The sequence below is a fragment of the Haemaphysalis longicornis genome, unplaced genomic scaffold, assembly GCF_048455015.1.
Source record: "Haemaphysalis longicornis isolate Haplotype H1 unplaced genomic scaffold, Haemaphysalis longicornis Haplotype H1 scaffold_10, whole genome shotgun sequence".
Taxonomy (NCBI): domain Eukaryota; kingdom Metazoa; phylum Arthropoda; class Arachnida; order Ixodida; family Ixodidae; genus Haemaphysalis; species Haemaphysalis longicornis.
In genome coordinates, this window is record NW_027526204.1 from 32,663,248 (window position 1) to 32,682,375 (window position 19,128).

Consider the following 19,128-nt stretch of genomic DNA (forward strand, 5'->3'; position numbering starts at 1 on the left):
GTCACTCCAGTAACTCCGCGCCCCATGTCGGTGTTACGGCGACTAGAGTGATTGGTCTTGACCCGATAAGCAATTTGCAAAGGAAAGGTGGCGCCTTGTCGATTGGACCCCTAGCTCCACCTGGGGAATGTTTGCTCAAATGCTGCAGGATTATGTACGCTCAGCGGCCAGTGCTGCACGTTTGGTGCCATTTCAAATGCTAGCGATGGCGCAGAACAGTGTGCTGATAGTATTTTAGCAGGTTTTTGAAAACTAAATGAACTCGACAGCATTTTTTGTGGGAAAAATCTAAAGAAAGTAAGACACCTGTTTGAAGTACGGCGCATATATGATGTCAAGGAAGCGCAGGGTTGGTGAAAGTTGGAGGTGCCAGTCAACCAGCCAGTGAAATGTGTGAAGCTCAGCGCAAGTTGATTGGTTATACAGCATGGACACATGAAATTAGAGGTCACATATTTGCTTGTAGATCGAAAGCAGCAAATTTTGGAGGGGAGCTGTGATTGCCGTGCTGGCGTCGAGAGGAAGTTTAAGCACGCTGCGGCAGTTGCCCTGTACATACACGACGACCAAAGTGATTCAAAGACGTTCCATCTACGAACCTGGAGTATACCAGAGCTTTGCAAAATTACCCAAGGCACTGAAACGTTGCTGTGCCCAAAAAAAAAGAAACTTGGGTGAGAAGCTCAGCAGCTATGTAGAGGATGCTAAGAAAACATTTTTTCCACAAATTTAACCCGGAAGTTTGACTCCTTTTATGTTGCGAGTTTTCAGTGCATGTGAAGGACGTACCTCTGAACCACAAGTCAAATACTTCATTGATCTCACCTACCCCTTAGTTGAAATGCTGAATGCTGATGGGGGTGGAGCTTACTAAATCTGCTGAGCTTGCTGCAACCCCTTGCGCTCTTTGATTGGGGGAGGATAGGAGAGATTTCGGGTGATTTTCTGCGATGTATTGTCACGAGCTGATTCTGAAACAAGTAGACTTTCTAGAGAAGTTTGCAGTTCAGATAAATTTTTTTCTCCAAGACAACCTAATTGCAAAACATTCAAATTGAAATTGACTGGTGTCTCACTTGCACTCCCTCCCCCAGGTTCTAAAGACCTGAGCTCGATATACGAACATCAAATAGCTGTGCCGCCTGATAATGCAGCCAGCCTGTTGGCTATGACTGCACTTGACCGTAATCTTTGGGTTAATTTGAGGTTCCCAAGACAGCGAGAATGGTACAGATGATTTGTTTTTTCTCTGCCAGTTCTCTTTCCTCTAATGGACTGATCGCTATGATACCGTCTTCACCCTTCCTATCGCATTCTGCAGGCACACCGGATTCTGACCTGCCATAAGAACCCCTACAAACATGCTAAGAGTATGATTCGAGAGGTTCCTTACACAGGCTTGAGGTTCAGTACCGGCTCTTGAAGCAGCTGTCAGCCCACAGGGCATTTCAAAGAAAACAATGGGAACATAACTGAATTCGGCCTTGTGGTTTGCCCTGGAGAGCCGTGGCTTCCATGCTCCCCCGACGGCGTTGTCATATAATTACATTATTCAAGTTGTTCTTCTAAAATATAATTGGCTGAGTATCTGCTCAATTCATTGCAAATGTCGATGGAAGATGACATTTGCCAAGTAAATGCCTCCCTTCGCTTTCCCACTCAGCTCGCATGCTGTTCCTCTTGCGTCACGTTCCTCCCAAGAGAAACACTAGAGTTTGCTCAAGTCAATTGAACTTTATCGTGTTCTTCTGTGGATGCCAGGTGCCTCGGTGCCAGCGCTGCCGTATGGCAGAGACGCGTGTGAATCGAGGCACCCTACTTCTACTTTTACAGAAACACGTGCCCAACTCCACAAGTGTTCCAGTTAGAATGTGGAACGTATCTAGTCGCACCTTATGCGACTCTTGCCATTTCATTTCTCAAAATGCCTCTAGAAGCTATAGTGGCACGGGCGACAGAGAACTTGTTTTTTTCTGCAGTGGATGTAGTATCTCAATTGCTATCGCAAAAATCAAGCATTACTTTTTATAAAGGAACACTGCAAATGTCACTCATGTATTGATTTTCTAATTCATATTTGAGTAATGTGTGTTCTTGTTCAACAATGTTGACCAGTGTGAACACTGACACCAGACCTAGACATTTAGTTTTGTGGGCATATAAACCTATTGTGCAGTTTCTCGTTCTCAGTTACAGACAGGCAGACAGACCAAAATTTTCCCATTCAAGAAGCTTAAGAAAGACTATCATCTTAAAAATCCCAGGCCATTTCCACTAATGTGAAACATGGGAGGGGCAAAGCATGCAGTGTATAACTGTATTCTAGGCACCTTGCCATTTTTGCCGATGGAGATGAAACCGTCGGGGATAGAGGTATACAGCTTTGCAGTAAAAGTCTTGTCCTGGAAGCACCAAGTGTTCTAGGGTGAGGCGTTGGAAAACGAGTGTCCCACTGGTTCTTTTAGTACACGTTACATTCTAGCGCAAGGTGGTAGAAATGTCTTGGTGCTTTAGTACAACTACATGAAACAAGTTAGGTAAAATTTCGAAAATTATTGTATGAAAAAGTTGTCATTTCACTGGAGTGCCATTGAGCACACAAGCTGAAGCAGTGGTATGCAGTAAATAATGCAAAAAAATAAAATGGGTAATTGAGATGAAATGCTAGTGTTGACATGGCATTCGTAACAAAGGAATGGCTCCAAAACCAGGTGGTTTTGTTTGTTCCCTTGCAGGAGGCGTTCCACAGCAGGTGTGGAATCTTGGCAGTAGAGAAAGGTGGCTGTTGATGGGAGTCCACCAGAGAATCAGCTCACGCTATCAGTACCTCAGTTTACAATCTCCTACAGTATGTTGCCAGGATTGAATAGACAGTCGTGTTTAGCCCCACATTCTGACTATAACTTATGTATTGCTAAAATAAGCAAACAAAGCCAACTACCGTAAAATTCCCAGCAAGCGCCCCCACCCGTGCAAGTGCCCCCCCACTTCAGTGCTAATTTCAAATTTCCGTGCCATTCCGGGAAAGCGCCCCCCCTCCCTCCGCGCAGTTATCACGCACCACGTGCAGGCAACACTGGCTTGCTGGAGCCAGTCTAAGAATCCAATCTAATCTGCTTCAACCGAATGCTACATGCCATTTGTTTCTTTGTTTTGGCGGTGGTAGGTCATGCATTCTTACACAGTTGCAAAGAAAATCAAGGTGATCCGATGGCACCGAGAGCACGGAAAAAACGTGCACCAGACCTCTCGACAGTTCAAGCTCAACCGAAAGCGCATACGTGAATAGGTGAAGAATTTCGACAATCTCCTGCAGCAAAACTTCGGAAAAGTAAAACTTCGACGGAAGCTAAGCAACGGCGCCCCAGTGTTCAGCGAGTACGTGGACAATGCGCTGTTCGAGTTCTTAGAGCGCGAAAGAAGCGCGGAACGCGCTGTTAGCAACCAGCTGCTGTCTGAAGAGGCTGTGAAAATAGCAAACAGCATGCAGTTAGGTAACTTTGTAGCTTCCAGCCACTACATAAGCAGGTTTGGAAGCAGCGGTTCAGCATTGCAATGCGCCGCGCCCTGAACGAGAGCCAGAGGATGCCCGGAGGAATCTGCGGAGGCATTAAGTGCCTTCTGGACTTCCGCGAACTTCCTGCAATGGCGAAATGACGTCAAAAGGCAACTTTAAGAAGCCGTCGCGGCAGCAGGTCCTTGTGGCGCGCTGCTTCAAGGGGTGCGGCATTGGCTGCTTCAAGGGTTGCGGCATCGCAAACGCAATCGATGCCTCCGAGGACGGCGACCTGCACGGCGGGCTGGCAGATGTCGGAGCCGTGGTGCCAGAAGACCGGGGCGGACTGGAAGACGAGTGTGCTGAACTGTTTTTTGCTACAGACTCTCAGGAGCCTTTCGATAGTTTTGAAAGTGACGAACAGCAGTAAGATCAAGCCGTGGCGTCCGAAGACTGAGGCAGCAGAGTGCTGCGAACTTTTTTTTTTTGCTGCTAAGTTTTCCAATGGTTTCCAAATAACTAACAGTAATATCTTTTGCGTAATAAAGTTCATCTTCCTAATGAAAGTTTAAAACCACGCACACTGCATTTTTTTTCGTAAACACAATTGTCGCCGCCATCTTGAATTTCGGTGCCGTTCAGGGATAGCGCCCCCAATTCACTTTGCTGGTAATTCTGCGTTGCTGAGGGGGGGCGCTTGCTCGGAATTTTACGGTATAAAGAAAACCTCTATTGCTCCTAAGAATGACGTAGATAAGATGGTAGAAAACAAGAAAGGCTTTACAGCCATCATAGTTTGATACCACACAGCCACTATTACCCCTAAAAAATGTCTTCCCAAAAGGGCTTTTGTGCACAGTAGGCAAGCCAACTGTAACAGTGCTCAGAAAAGCACTCGCCATACGTATGGAACGAGCTTTCAAGGAATTCATTAAACGATCCCAAGGTCTCCACACTTTAATATCAGAATGCTTACCCTGCCCCTGCAAAAATGTCTCCCCAACTACAAACTTGAGCATAGTAGCAAACCAGGCTTTGAATGGCTTGGTGCATGATTGAGCATAGTATGCCTGTGCAAGATCTGAGAATGCCCACTTGCATATTTCTTGCAAAATTTCCCAACACAGAAAAGGACATAAACATTCTAATTTAGATGATCCAAGTTTGCTCTAATTGAAAGGAATGAAACCCAAAAGCCTTGCGTGGAAAAGGCACACGGTAACTTGGATGGGTAAGATAGGGGTGCAGCTGAAACATATCTGGGGGCAGCAGCAAAATCTAGTTTTTCGAGCCGGACCTCTATATGTAGCAGCTAACGACATTTAAAGGGACCCTGCAACACTCTTTGAGCAGTGCAAGTAAACCTGCGAGACGTTTAGATTACACTGCCAGAAATACCTGAGCCAAATATTATACGCGCACGTGAAGCGGTGAGCGCGCAAATCGATGTGAAAGACGCGGAAAAACCAACCGCTCTCTCTTCAGTTGTCCTCATTATGCATGGCCTAAGGGACGTCACATAGGCCATGGCTGCCCGATTGGCTGTCACTGGTCAACTTCGCGGCTAGATTCTCCCATTTCCGTCGTCGTCATCGCTGTGTACGAACCTCTTCTATGCCTGAACCTGTAGGCACAGTTTTGCCGTTTCTTTTGTGTTTTGAGTGCGCGCGGAGTATGAGTGATGAGCTCAATACTTCCTTTTCAACGGGACCACTCGACTACAAACGTTTATTGCTTCAAAAACGCCCTACCAGCCCGAGCGCGCACTTGCGAGCAGGCACCGATGCCTGCTTTTTTGTGGCACCAGACCGGAAATAGGCCCCTCCCCGTTGCGGAGAAAAGGAGAAAACTACCCGGCATGTGATATATCGAAGGCCGCCGAAGAAAACGCCGCGAGCTGCCCCCCTCTCCGGGAGAGAGCGCGCAGCTTTCGTCGCATTGTCCGCGGTCGAGTTGAGAGGGAACGATTATGCGCGATTTCTCATCGCGCGTAGTTTCGTTAATTGTGAACGGATTTTCATAATTCTTGCGGGAGGAGATTTCTGGGTCAATAGACTTTATCCCAAAACACATTACTAGTAGTCGATGGCAAGTGTTGCAAGGTCCCTTTAATATGTTATCTTAAGAGCCTAAAAAAATTAAATATTTAGTAACTGGGGAAAATTACATTTTAATCAGTTTAGAATGAACACCACACAGAAACACATTTAGAGGAAAACATTTTAACAAAGTATTACAAGGTACAGTTTGTAAAACGCTTTTTTATAACAGTGAGTTCAATTCCAACTACCTGCATCTGAAAACTGCTGAAACATACTCTTTACAAACAAGGAGAGTACAGGGGTGGGCTTAGACCTAAGACCTCTGAAGTTTTCTTCATTTGCTATCGTTTCCTTCGCTCCACTGGCTGTCTTTTTCTGCCATTTCTGTGCTTTTATGATATGATAAAAAAGGCGCCACAAAGCGGAAGACAAGGGCTCAGCCAAGATACCAATTACAAAAAGGCAGCGACTAGTGGTGATGCTATGGAGTGACCTAGCAACAGAAATTGAGTTCTTTTTGTACACTCGTGCAAATCGTTTGTCCCCTAAGCTGCTGTAAGTATTTTTAAATGGCCCTTTGGAATGGTATTTCACAGGGTTAATTTGTAAATGCAAAGAATATTAAGCGTGCAAACTGAAAACGTCTTTCTAAAAGCATCCCTTGGGACATTTTTTGCTATGTGCTCCCTCTGCTTTATGATTGATTGACTCACTGAATGACCAATGAAAGCTGGCAAAACCATTGTCACCTCGCTTGGAAAATCATTGATTGATCAAGCAATAAAACTGCTGAAAACATTGTCACCTTGCTTGGCAAAACATTGCTTGGAATATCACGTCAAGTTGGCACTTCCCCCCTGAAACTGACGTGAGCATCCAAACCCTAGCTTTAAGGCTGCATTCGAGCACTTGGGTGCAATTTTTGAAATTTTCATGCCTTCGGAGCAGCTTGGAGCAGAAAAACGAATTTGTATCAAAACTGCATAATACGCACTGCTGTCACATCACTGCACATGGTAATGTCCAGCAGGTCTGCCAGAAATTCCTACACTGGCAGTAGCAAGATTTTATCTTTTCCCACCAGGGAAAACAAGTTTACAACTCTGGTTCAACACACCATGGCCAACACTAGGCACTATCAGACAGTATTGCATATGTCCACAACAAAATTTCGAACACCACAACTCTTTTGATACATGCTGCTCTTTTGATACATGATGCTCTTTTCATACACAAACATGGTTGATTTTTAACTTAACACAACTTCAAGAAGACTGAGAACAAAAAAAAACGATGCAGGAAGCGTCTGGGTACTTCGTTTCCAGCCTCAGTCAGTTCTGCTCTTTAATCATTCGAAAATTTCCTTAAAACCACGCGCAAACGAAGACGCCCCAGGGTCCTCTTATAAATTCAGGCTTTGAACCATTAGCCCACCAACTAGCAAAGAAAAAATAGTCCTGGTATCAGCTTACCACAACCCACAAAGTATAACCAAATTTTGCAAAAGTTGTTCGTAACAGTTTTAAAAGCGGAGCTGTTATACAGGCCAGAAGCTCGCCGCTGCAAGAAAAAATACCATAAAAATGACCAGCGCTCATGAGCACGTGGTTCATGGCAACTGCCGATTCCCCAGATTGCACAGTAGCTTCAGCAAATGAAAAAAAAAACGGCAGTGCTGTCATCGGTGCTACCCCACAATATAAAAACTCCAGCGATCATGCTAAAGATGAAAAGATACCCTCCTTAGGAGAGGTCACTGCAGCCGCCGGATTCTCTAGAAGCCAGTATTGATAATTTGAGACATGGCTACCAGTATGCCAATCCTTCCTGAGAAGGCTTGCAGCCCCCCCCCCGCTGCTTCGAGTTGATGACAAAAAGCTAAAGGAAGTGCACAATGCTGAGAATGACTTTGCATCCAACACACGCCAAGAAGACGACCTCTTCAATGCATATGTCGGTGATTACTACCACCGCAACTATGCAAATAAACAGTGATACTGAAACTTTACTACGTGTTCGGCAATGAAATTTTACTATGTGTCCGGCAATGCTCACCTACAACAGCATCAACATTCCTCCTGCGCGTGAGTGCAAGCTTCCCTTAACTTGTTTTTGATAAACAGTTTTCTTGACTGCCTGTGTGAGACACTCATAATAGAAAGTGTAATGCAAAAATCAGACCTGCAAATTCCACCTCGGTTTGGGAGCCAGCACTGATGAGTGGTGTCAGAGAACACTGCGTACCTGGCAAGAAAATTATTAGTCAGTAATGCATACCATCTAGCAGTTACACAGAATAGGCTCAGTACCTACTGCACTTGTGGTAATGGCCGTCTGGGTGTAATGGCTGCAGGAGACACCCTGGCTGCAGGCTGGATCCAGAGACATTGCCACAACACAGCTTCTTGGCCTCGACAATGTTGTATGTGGCATGCTTGCTGTTGTTCTTGTAGTGTCTCCTGGAAGTGAAAAGCACAATCACAAATAAAAATTCATATAATGTGACTACATTGCAAGAAAACCAGCAATAGTCAAATCGGTAGTTTTCCATTGCTAAAGAAAATGTCACGTACACCATTCAGCCCACTAGATAGGCCTTTTCAAAGAGATAAATAGCAAACAGATCAGCTTTCTTGCTATACCAGACTTGCAGACTAACCGTGCATATATCTTATCCTTCAGCCAAATTGTGGTTTACAGGGTAATGTTGCCGAAGGAGTGCCAACCAGATGTGCTACTTAGCTGCTTAGAGTTGTTTGTCTAATAAGAAATAGAGTCCCTTATAACTGAACTTTTTACACACTTGGTAACTCATAAGGAATGACACAATTGAAGCCATTTGAGTAGAGTAGTTCATATATGACTGATTACTTGGAAGCAATGATTGGAAAAGCAAATACCCTCCGTTCTTTGTCAGAGGAGAAACATTGACACATTACAAGTTTTCAAATTGCGGCAAAGTGATACCAGAGCACTTGATATCCAAATTACATTACTCATAGTGTCTATGTGAGAGCCCTATAACTTCATAGGTCGAAAACTCAGTATACTTGTCCCAGGTGCTAGATTAAATGGCCTACTCAAAACACCCTAAATGGTTGAACCCACAACGAAAGAAAACAGTGTTAAACAAAATGTTGGGAGAAATCGAGCGTGAGTAGAGGTTTGATAAGAAACTACCATACAGCAGGAGTGGCACATCCTGCAAGTTGGCTGCATGGCGCCATTAATCATATGCCATACAGAGCTTGCGCTGGTGGCAGGTATGCAAAAAATTCAAAAAGTAATTTGAACATTGGTAGAATTCAAAATTACACACTGTTTTTCTGTCCTTTTAGGACACATTTTTAGGACACATATCGCGCAACTTGGCTATGTGGTGCCATTCATCGTAGGCCAGACAGAGCTTGTGCCGGTGGCCGGCATGCAAGAAATTCAAAAAGTAACAAGAGAATTGGTAGAATTCAAAATTACACACAGGCTTTTCTGTCTTTTTAGGACACATTTATTTTGTTTATTCTGAGTATGTAGGCCTCCTCTTTTATTTTGAGCGGCTGGAATTGAATCTTTGTCCCCTTTTTAGTCAGAGGACACAATGTTGCTGCCAGCATCAGTACCAACGCGAGTTGCGGTCATGCCTGGTGACTGTGCCTGCTGTAGGCCGTGTCGGTAGAACAAACTTTACAACGCAGGCACATGCCAGCTGAAATCACGTATCATTTCTTTTGCATCCACCCTTGTATTTTCTCCTTTCCACACTCCAGTAGCTTCCACCCCACATACAAGATTCACACGAGCCCTCACACCTGCCTGACAAAATCGTAGTTTTCATTTCCAGTATGCGGCGGTGACATATTTCAAAGGACACTTGATGACCATGGAAAAATACTGCAAAATGAGCCTCGTTACAAATATTTTATGTAATTTTAAATCCCTACAGCAGTTGCTGCGGCCACGGAAATTACAGGTAGTAATATTGTAAAAGCACTGGCGAGTTATGTGGCTCGATACTAGAATTTATGGCACTAAAAACAGCCGCTGACAAAACAGTGAATCAATTCTGAAACTGATGCCACATTCACGTCCATTAAATCACCCCCCTTCCATGCGGCCTGCCAAACGATGCTCTCTTCCTGTGAGTGATAGTTCCCTTTCCCTCCACCACGACACTTGTGGCTTCGCTTTTGGCGATGTGGCGGTGGCTTGGAAACTAAAGCAGCAATGGTGTTCATGTACCTATAGATCTCTGGGCCTATCTGTTTTCATACACACCTGTTCTATTTTTAAAGCGCGGGTGAACTGTTACACTTCGTGTGGCGTACACATGCTGTGTTCTGCTGTGAGTCTTTTGCAATTAGTGTAAAGCCAATTTTTTGTTAGCCCCTCTAGCTGTCCTTGTGACACACATTTTATTTTTGTTGTAGTACATACTGCCAACTAAAGGCCAAAGAAGGAGAGGAATAAAAGTGCCAACAACATCTAACAGACCACAGTGGTGAGCTGTACAAGTTGGTATGATATGGTTGGTTATTCACAAGTTTCACGTTAAGGTTTTGAGTGCTGACCATGTGGGAGAGCGGGTACGAGGGAGTGTGTTTGATTTGAATGTTTTGTTTTCTCTCTCTCTCTTCTGTTGTAAACGTTTATTTTCTGCACACATCCCGTCAATAAAGTAGTTGTATGTCAGCGCCAGTCCTGTCCGTTCCCTTCCTCCATGTATTTTTTTGCGCTGTTGTCCCGAAATCAAAAGTACCAACAGTTCAGGATAGCACACAGGCAAGCAAATAGAAACTAAAAAAGTTAAACATTTGCTTCTATTCATTGAATAGGGTCAAGAAATATGTTTACGTGCATTGTTCTAGTCGATAATAGCATGTGCAAAAAAGAACATTAAAAGAGGTAGATAGAAGCGGTTTAAAAGCGGAAATGGTAATGATGAATAGTATTTCGAGCTACACCATGGTCTTGTATCTAGAGGAAGTTTCTTGCGTAATAACAGCAAAATTGTAAGGCATTAATACTGTTTCTCCCCAAAATGTTTGGATCCCACCAGTTGGTATGACCTCAGAAACAGAATCCGTGCGATCATAAGTAGAATTATCTAGAGTAACGAAATGTAACGTGTAAAAACTTTCTCCTTGAGTAATCCTTGAATCCCATCAGTGTACACGATGCTGCAAGCAGAATTTGTGCAATTATATTTAAAATAACTGCATTTTAAAGAGCAGTTAGAAGCGGTCTCTTGAGCGTCCCGCACCACTTGGTGACCGAAACTGCCGCCATGTTGCCGCGGCTGGCCGTGCCTTGCGCATCGTGCGGGTGGTTTCGCAGCGGCGTCAGCGTGCCTGTGGAGTGCACGGTGCGTTTTCGCGAGCAAAAAACAGCTTGGCCATTCCTGGAGAAGAGCGGCAAAGAGGACAGAGAGCCTGTACGTCGCTGTAGCTTGCTCGCTCGGCAGTCGGGCACCTTGCCGACGCGTTCTTATCATCCGCCGGGCCCCGCAGGTCCATTCGTAAGAGCCGAAATTTTTCCCATTTCAAACAGTGCAATTTCTCCGAGACACCGGAAATTCGTATCATCCCGAAATTTGTATCATCCAGATTCCACTATAACTACAACTCCTGCGTCCCCATCTCTTGCCTACTTTTCTTCCAGCGCAACTCCGCAGAAACCCGGTAGACGCGTATGCTGTCAGGGCGCGTTGGCATGCGAGTACGGATATTTTAAGACGCCTGACGTTGTTGCCGAGCTTCACGACTACGGCACGCATATCACGACGCATATCGCGGCCCGACGACCGCGAGGCGGGCGGTTGCGACGGCGGCAGCCGGTCTCACGAACCCAGTAGTTGCGAAGAGCACTGCGCGGAATTAAGTCTTGGGTAGGGGGGGAAATTTCACAATGCCTACGAGGCGCCAGCCGCAAAACGCATCATTGCCGTTACCCCTACAAGGGCCAGTTTGCCTTGGCTTGGCTCGGATCGCGTCCTGAAAACAGGTGCACCGCGATGCCGCTTTCAGTGGGGAACCTCAAGTAGTTTCATTTCTGAAAGTCGGCGTACACTCTTGGGCGCAGAATCACCAAATTTAGAGGAAATGTAGCAGGATGTAGCAGCCAGAGTTTGGGCGCAGTTTGGCGCAGCGGTAGCATCACTGGCATTTCGACCTGTCTTACGATTTAGAAATCTTGCCTGAAATTTTACGGATTTTCGAAAAAAATGGGAACATCTATTAATGACACTGTGGTACCTTGCACTGACATGCTAGGGTACTACATACTCTTATCATCATCAGCAGAAGCTGCACTTCCGTGGTCTTCTCGGAATGGCTGCACATACACATCCAGAACTTGCAACCACATTGGCAAGCTTTTTCATAGCATGTTGCTCGCAATCCAGTTCGGACTTCAATGCTCGCATCACAATTTGCGTGACTGCCGCGTCTGATGCAGCACATGCTGTGGCACAACCGCGGCGATTGCTTCGCAGTGCAATGACAAGCTCAAAGTGCTACCATGTGTTTTTGCAATTGTACACATCAGAATGTCCTCCTCCTGCCCACTCTAGTTGCTAAATACTCAAGACTAGTGGGTTTCACTTATGGTTGTGAAAATGCGGGAATGTTATTCTTTTTCAACTTAAAAAATTTAAGTGCACTGCCCCCCCTTCCCCCCAGGGCAGCGGGTTTCGTGAATTTCAAAGTCACCAGGTTGGCAGGTATGCCCATGTGTTTAATCGGACTACAGGTCTGCATTGTTCATGTTGGCACAACCCGAGCTAAGCCATTGCAGCCCTTGCGTTGTGTCGGACACTGCAGCCTCGACGTCACTTTCAACTCAGTTAATAATCCATTTGCGAACAAATCCGTACATGCTCATGAGATAAAACTGGACCAACCAGCGGCTCAAAGTCATTTCATTTAAATCAAGAGTCGCCAACCTTTTGAGGTGAAGGGCTGAGTTGCATGAAGCCGACATGGCAAGGACCAGAACACAAACCAGGGTAAAGGGAGGGAAGGGAACGGTGCAAGGAGAGGAAGTGACGACGTTATCAGGCTAAGTGTAAAGATAAGAGGTGATGCCAACTGGAAGCGATCTTGCTTTATTGCTGTCTAATTCAATTTGAGGTTAAAACTGCCATGTCAGCATTCAGATAGGGCAAGCCTTAGACGTCATTCTGACATCGTGCCGGAGGGGTGTATACAGTTAAACCTCGATATAACGAAGTCATACTTGGGGGAAGAAATTTCGTTAAATCAAGAATTTCGTAAAATCGAGGTTTCGATTTTACAGTTCATTTAACCGGTTATTGAGGTTTTAAAACCTTGCCCGTCACCCAGTAATCTGTACTAAAACTGGCCACAAAAAAGTGTGAATTAAGAGTTTTAACACTTAGTATATGAAATTCGGATAGCCGACGGTATTCGTCTGTCGTAAAACCGGTGCTTTTCCCGCGATGCCTCATGAAATATGATACCAGACTAGGTTTCCACTTTTTCTTTTTTTCATTTAGGTCACTACTAAACGCTGCTGTTAGTAAATTGAACCCACGTCCATGGCCCGTGAACTTCACCCCACCGAGGTGCTGGTTAGGAGTTACGCCTCTTTTCGTTCTTTTAGTGGTCGGCTTAGGTACAGCGTTGAGGGGTACGGCGGGCCAACAGCGGAAGGGTGCTATGAAACTTCCAAAAGACTTTTTTACGTACAAAGGCTCTGCAGTATGGGCGTATGATGCAACTACGACACTCGACATAAAGCCATGATTGTGAGTTGAGCGAAGTACACGCGGACTGCTTCACTGTGTGGAGCAGCGCTTACTTGCTCCCACTAAAGCGGAAAGCTTACATTAAATATCTTCCGGCCAAATTCGATTAAGAAATTCCTTTCATACTCACTGAGCCCTAAAGAAACCGGTTTCTCCGCATCGCAGCTGTCTAATGAACATGGGTGAAACGAAGATGACCACTTTCAGAGAGCAATTTATTGCCACCAGCACTCGATGTTCAAGCCGTAGTGAAGTCCGTAAGCAGTGATTGGCGTTTCTTGACCAGGGTGGGCTTTACGTGATGCTCAAATGCTAAAAGCGCTAAAAATGCTTGCTCTTGAACATTCGCGTGCGCCTGCGTGCCTCTGCAGAACGTCGATGGCATCCATCACTTCCGTGGGGGTCGGTTTCACCGACACTTCCTCCGGCTCTTGTTCAGAACACTTTTCTTTCCCTTGGAGTGCTCATGCTGCTTACAAGACTCATCTAATGATGCACGAACAAAGTTTTAATGTGATTATCAGCTAGCACAGCCTAGAGCAGCAGCACCGTGAGCAAGGACGTGCAGAAAAATCTTGAAATAGGCTTCGGCATCCTAAGCATTGAGTGCGCTGGCATAGGCAAGGATGGATACTTCAAAATGGTGGCCGCACTATTAAACCGTCCATGACCTCTAGCAGTTTGAGCAGCTTCTTTCATCGCTTTTAATTGTTGTCAACCGCAGATTTCATCGCTTTTCTTTCATTTCAGCCTTTTAAGAGTTAGTGCGAGTACTGAATGTTTTAAGTGTAGGCTCTGAGAGGCAATATAAAATGTGCCTCGACCGGAATTTCGTTCTTCCTTTCTTGCCATGACTTCGTTAAATCAGAAGCGCCGCACGAAATTACTTTGTAATATAGATAAAAATACATGCATTTAGCAAAATTTTGATAGAAAACGTCAAAAAATTCGTTATATCACGAATTTCGTTAAATCGGGGTTTGTTATATCGAGGTTCAACTGCATATTCAAAGTACTCTGACGGGCTAGTTGGTCTGACGTGTACTTCCCCGGAAGCAGGTCGCCAAGCCTGATATACATAGTGGCTGTGTATAAAAAATAGATAAAAGTTCTGCCAAACAGCTAGGGAATGCAAGAACAAGAGCTTAGGCAATGGGCAGCACTCAGAACCGCAATTTAGAAAGCTTTAGGGGCCCTTTTTCAGGACTACGTGGTATCTAAAGGTTGGCACACAATATCTAGTTGCGCGATAAGTGTCCACGCACAGTGACACTCGTAAGCTGCACAATTCACCAATAAAGCCGCTCTGGGACTCACTTACACGCCCCGGCCTTATAGAAGGCTACAGCGAGAAATGCGTTCTTGAAGGCCGGCAATGGCATGTGACATAACCGTGTATTTATTTCAGCAGCAGAGCAATGGAAGTTTTTCGGCTTGTCGGTTCATACTACAAAAACAAAACATTGAACATTAGGCCAATTGAGCACACATCCAATGTGACAGAAAAATCTGGTGGACGGCTTACCTTGCAGGTGTCGTGCTACAAGTGTGTCCTCGAATTTGAGTGGTGTCGAGTGGTCAAGCATTACGAAAATCAGCCAATGCGCTAAATGCTGGAAGCTTACACGATACACACGTGGCAGTGATTATGTGCACACCCATTCAGTTGCCTTCTCTCAGAAGGAGATAGTGTTTTAAACACTATCAAATTAAAAAATTAGTGCTCAATGAAGAGTTTGTGTGCATTCTTAAGGCAGTGAAATGGTCGAACTGTTATCATGATAATGAACAATGCATATTTCTTGTATATATTTTTAATATTCTTATTCTTCTGTGCGTTTTCTCTTTTTGCCGTTATCTAGGGGCAGCCTGTTCTTTCATATTGCAGGGAGGAAAATAAACACTTTTGTTGGTAGTCAGTGCTATGTGCGTGTCGGCTTCTTTGTGTCCCGTCTTGAGTGCTGCTTTTGTTTTGCTGATACGTATCAACAAGCCCAAAGGCTTCCATGGCTTCAGTTGATTTCCACTACATTGAACGTCTTTTTCTCTTGGTTCCTTCTGAATTCTTCTGTGTGCCCTACTATGCTCATGCTTGCTACCTACTGTTCTCGCCAGCGTGGAACAGGGTGCATGGGTTTGGGAGCAGTCCTGGGAGCAGGCAAAAGTGCCTTTTGTAGCACGCACGGATGAGCCAGAAAGGCCTTCTACAGGAGATTTGGGGCAGCCAGAAAGGCCACTTCAAGGAGATGTAAACCATTTCGCAAAATTATAGTGCCTCCCTCAGCTCCATGCAGGCAGCTGCACCAGCCCCCTGCCAATTCTGTCGGAGGGTGAATGAACATAGCACCGCCAAGACAAGCCTTCTCGAGTAAGCATCAGGCGTAACGTCATCGGAAACTAGCAAGGAGGATGCACAGAGAAGGAGACCACATTCAAATTAATTTCCTACTGAATAAATCTGTGTGAACGCCCCCCGAGTAGACAAAACATAGCCTAGGGACCCCTGACTTTAATATGTGCAATTCATTACAAAATGTTTACACATCACTTCAGTGTCCCGTCAAGTTCGTGAGGAAGAACAACACTTGCGCACTCCATAAAGGGCTACTGAAGCGCTTTTAAAACTGGGCAAAACTCTACTTTTTACAATTATTACATTGGTCAGTTTATGCCTGTAATGTTTTTTTTTTTCATTTTTAGCTTGGGGACAGTGGCATTCGCCGTTAAAGTGGTATTTGCCGCCCACTGCTCCCTGCCGCATTGCCGGAAGAGCGAGAAACTGAGCGGCAGCGACCGGAAGTAGCGTCATAATCAGAAGACGGCCAGCGCCGTGCACCGCCGCTTTGCTGTGTCCCAGTTTTCTGGGCAATGTTCCGAATTAAGCAGGCGTGTCATCTGCAGTTTATTAATCATCATTGCCTAGAGTTGCTTCCGCGTCGATTTTTAATCGTAATGCTACTGCGTGATTCCCTACCCGAGCGCCCGTGGCTACTAAATTGCCTTCACGAGTAGTCGCGGGGCCGGCCGTGTCGTCGGGTGCTCTGTGCTTTATACGCGAAGCACCGGGTTCAAACAAATACGGAGGTACCCCAAGTTTCTAATCCAATATTATAAGGGCATTAAAAAATTTGTGGGACCACAGTGCTCTGGGCTTCCCGAACTTCTTGCTCGTTTTCCCGATCAACGTTGTTGGCTGTGACGACAGCTAACCTGAATAGCTCGACTTTAAGAAGAAACAAAGCAAGCTGAAAGCATGAAACATTTTCTGCGCGCAGAAGCGCTCCGCACACTTGCTGGTCGTGCATGCCCATACAACGCATGAAACGGCTCGCACCACACATTCCGGCAGCAACCGCTCTTCGCTGCCGTCCAGAATCAAGGCCGTCGCAAAGAGCAAGGTAAGCGTGCAAGAGAGGATGATAGTGTGGTGAAAAATTGTGCCAGGGATTGGTATCCAACGTGATTTCGAAAGAGGTGATGGAATTTGTATCGTGATGCGGAGCACCGACCGGTCGTGGAGGCTCGTCGACGGCAGCAAACGAACCTGCCCGAGCACGAGATGCAGCGAGAGGCCGATGGATGGCGTTACCTGCGCGCAAGAATGAGCACAGCACCGATCGCTAGAATGACTATCAACGTAGAAATAAAGTTCTACATGTGAGAAAGGGGATGATAGTATGGTAAAAAACTGTGTTAAGGATAGTCATTCGCAATTGTAGAGATAGCAGCGACCAACTAGCTCCCTTGGTCCTAAGCCTAAAGTTTCCAACATCAGCGGCGATCCATGCAACCTGAGCCGGCTGGAGCTGTTGAGGAAAGGGTTCTAAAGCTCGTCGGGAACCAGCGTGCTGCGCTTGGGTTCCTCTACCTTTTGGGGGGTGACCAACGTTCGGCTCCCCTATTCTAAAACATGCGTATGTGCAGCAATGCCACGTTCTGCTTACCGGCCGAGCAGCGACCCGGCACCAGCACCTCTGCGCGACGCGGTGGCTGCGCTGCCTGTGCGCATCGCAGGCCGCTACACATATCTTGTTACCGCCTGTCCGAATGTAAAAACAAAGTTCCACATTCGAGGATGGGGATGTGTCATGATTAAGGGGGCAATCCCCCCTTGGGAATAAAGGTGACGAGTCATAGTGGAGCCAGATGCCGACGAAAAGGAAGACGAAGAAAGAGAACACAAATTTCCCGCAAAGAGAGCGGACTAATGACGAGGTGACGCAATGGAGGCACGTGGAGAAATGACCAATGTGGTGGTGAGCCGTGCGGCGGACACGGACACAGCGAATGCCAGAGTGCCACGACGGCCGGGCAAAGGCTATCCCGGGGCACAGGCCGGGAGGGAGAGAGAGATCAGAAGAACGCCACAGCAGGAAGGTCAGGTGGCACGAGTCCCAGGAAGAAGCCGGGGGTACGAGGCCACGCCATCGACCAGAGCCACGTCAGCCTGGGCCGGAGTGGACCGACGTGGCATCGGCTCCCACTTGCGCATCGTACCACCAACCTGCGCTTTGGTGGCCACAGCGGCGACGGTCGGGCGCCTGCGTACAGCAAGCACGCACCGTCAACCAACACCTTGGCGGTCCCTACGCGGCGACGTTCCCGGAGCTCCCCCATGCTACCTGCTTCCACGGCGACGGACCCGAGGCCAGGGGCTGCTTCCTGCTACGAGGGCTACCACGAGGGGTAGCTGAAAAGCGGTCCACCGTGTGACTACCTCGCACAACTACGTCGGTACCACCACCACCGGCACGGCGGCAGCGGACAACTGCAACTACCAGCGTGTCACGGCCACGCTACGAGTACGACACGTCAGCGCCGGAGGCAGCGGTAGGCCCGTCCGCTAGGGACTTGGTATCATATGACTATTGTTGTTAGGATTGTCAACATGGACGTTGTATAGACTGGAACTAGGACGGGTTGCGTTATTAGGAACTTCGTTGTAGTGACTTTTGGTTTGGTTTGGTGGCTTGTCTGGGTTGTTGTTAGGGATTAGTATTTAGGAATTTATTTGGTTGAGTTCATTGTTTGCTTTGTGTTTACTTTGCTTAGGAGTTGTAGTTGTACATAATAAATGTGTGCTGTGGTAAACATGCCAACGACTCTCTTGTGTCCATCTCTCTGAGCTGGTTGAGACGTGCCACAAAACGTGACAGGATGATGGTTGAAAAATTTTGCTAGGAATTGTGACTAGCACTGGTAGTGCTTCCCTGCACCCGAAAAACAAGTCGGCGGGGTGAACCCCTTTCTAAAGCTCGCCGTGAGTGAACCTGTTGCGTTTATACTTCCCTCAGGCTCTCCTATTCTAAGGAAAGATTGTGTGAGCCCTCCATTCACCAGAGGACCTTCTAACCCGTATCTCAACGGGAACAGAATGAGATCTTCAGGCCAAGCGGTCCCCGCAGTGCTGGCACTTCCGAATATGACGTCATCTGCCGCCAGCCAATCACGAAAGGCAGCAAGGGCTCTCACCGCGCCTGCGGGAACGGGTCGTTTGTTTTGACGAAAAAAGATGATTTGGGTGTATTTACACGTAAGATTCAGCATCAGGAAAACCATAAAGTAATGCCCCCAACAAATTTTTTTTTAAAAGCTCTTCACCAGCCCTTTAGGATCCACCCAGGATCTTCAATTACTTTTTCTGGTCATCATTTGCATCCTCGCGTACAAAAACACTAGTGTCAGCCACAATGCATTCATCAAACAAAAAGGTAGCCAACACATACACACTCTTTCTGCCGATGTCCAAACAACACGTACAGCCGCAGCCAGCAATGGTTGCTCACCATTACCCCCTGTGACATTTGGCGTCCCAGCCAAGGCGTTAT

The 19,128-nt window shown here is 46.4% G+C and overlaps 2 protein-coding genes across 2 annotated transcripts in view; both read right to left on the reverse strand.

Moving 5' to 3' along the window:
• Positions 1-19,128, reverse strand: part of LOC144158352 (uncharacterized) — a 246,877-nt gene that overhangs the window by 47,547 nt on the left and 180,202 nt on the right. The gene's annotated exons all lie outside the window — the stretch shown is intronic.
• Positions 1-19,128, reverse strand: part of LOC144158032 (uncharacterized) — a 30,565-nt gene that overhangs the window by 9,670 nt on the left and 1,767 nt on the right. Inside the window, exons 3-5 of the mRNA XM_077688713.1 lie at positions 16,810-16,889; positions 7,852-7,997; positions 7,720-7,782 (exon numbers count right to left, since the gene is read on the reverse strand). Of these exons, the coding sequence (XP_077544839.1) occupies positions 7,720-7,782; positions 7,852-7,997; positions 16,810-16,889 (289 nt within the window). The remainder of the gene's footprint in view (positions 1-7,719; positions 7,783-7,851; positions 7,998-16,809; positions 16,890-19,128) is intronic.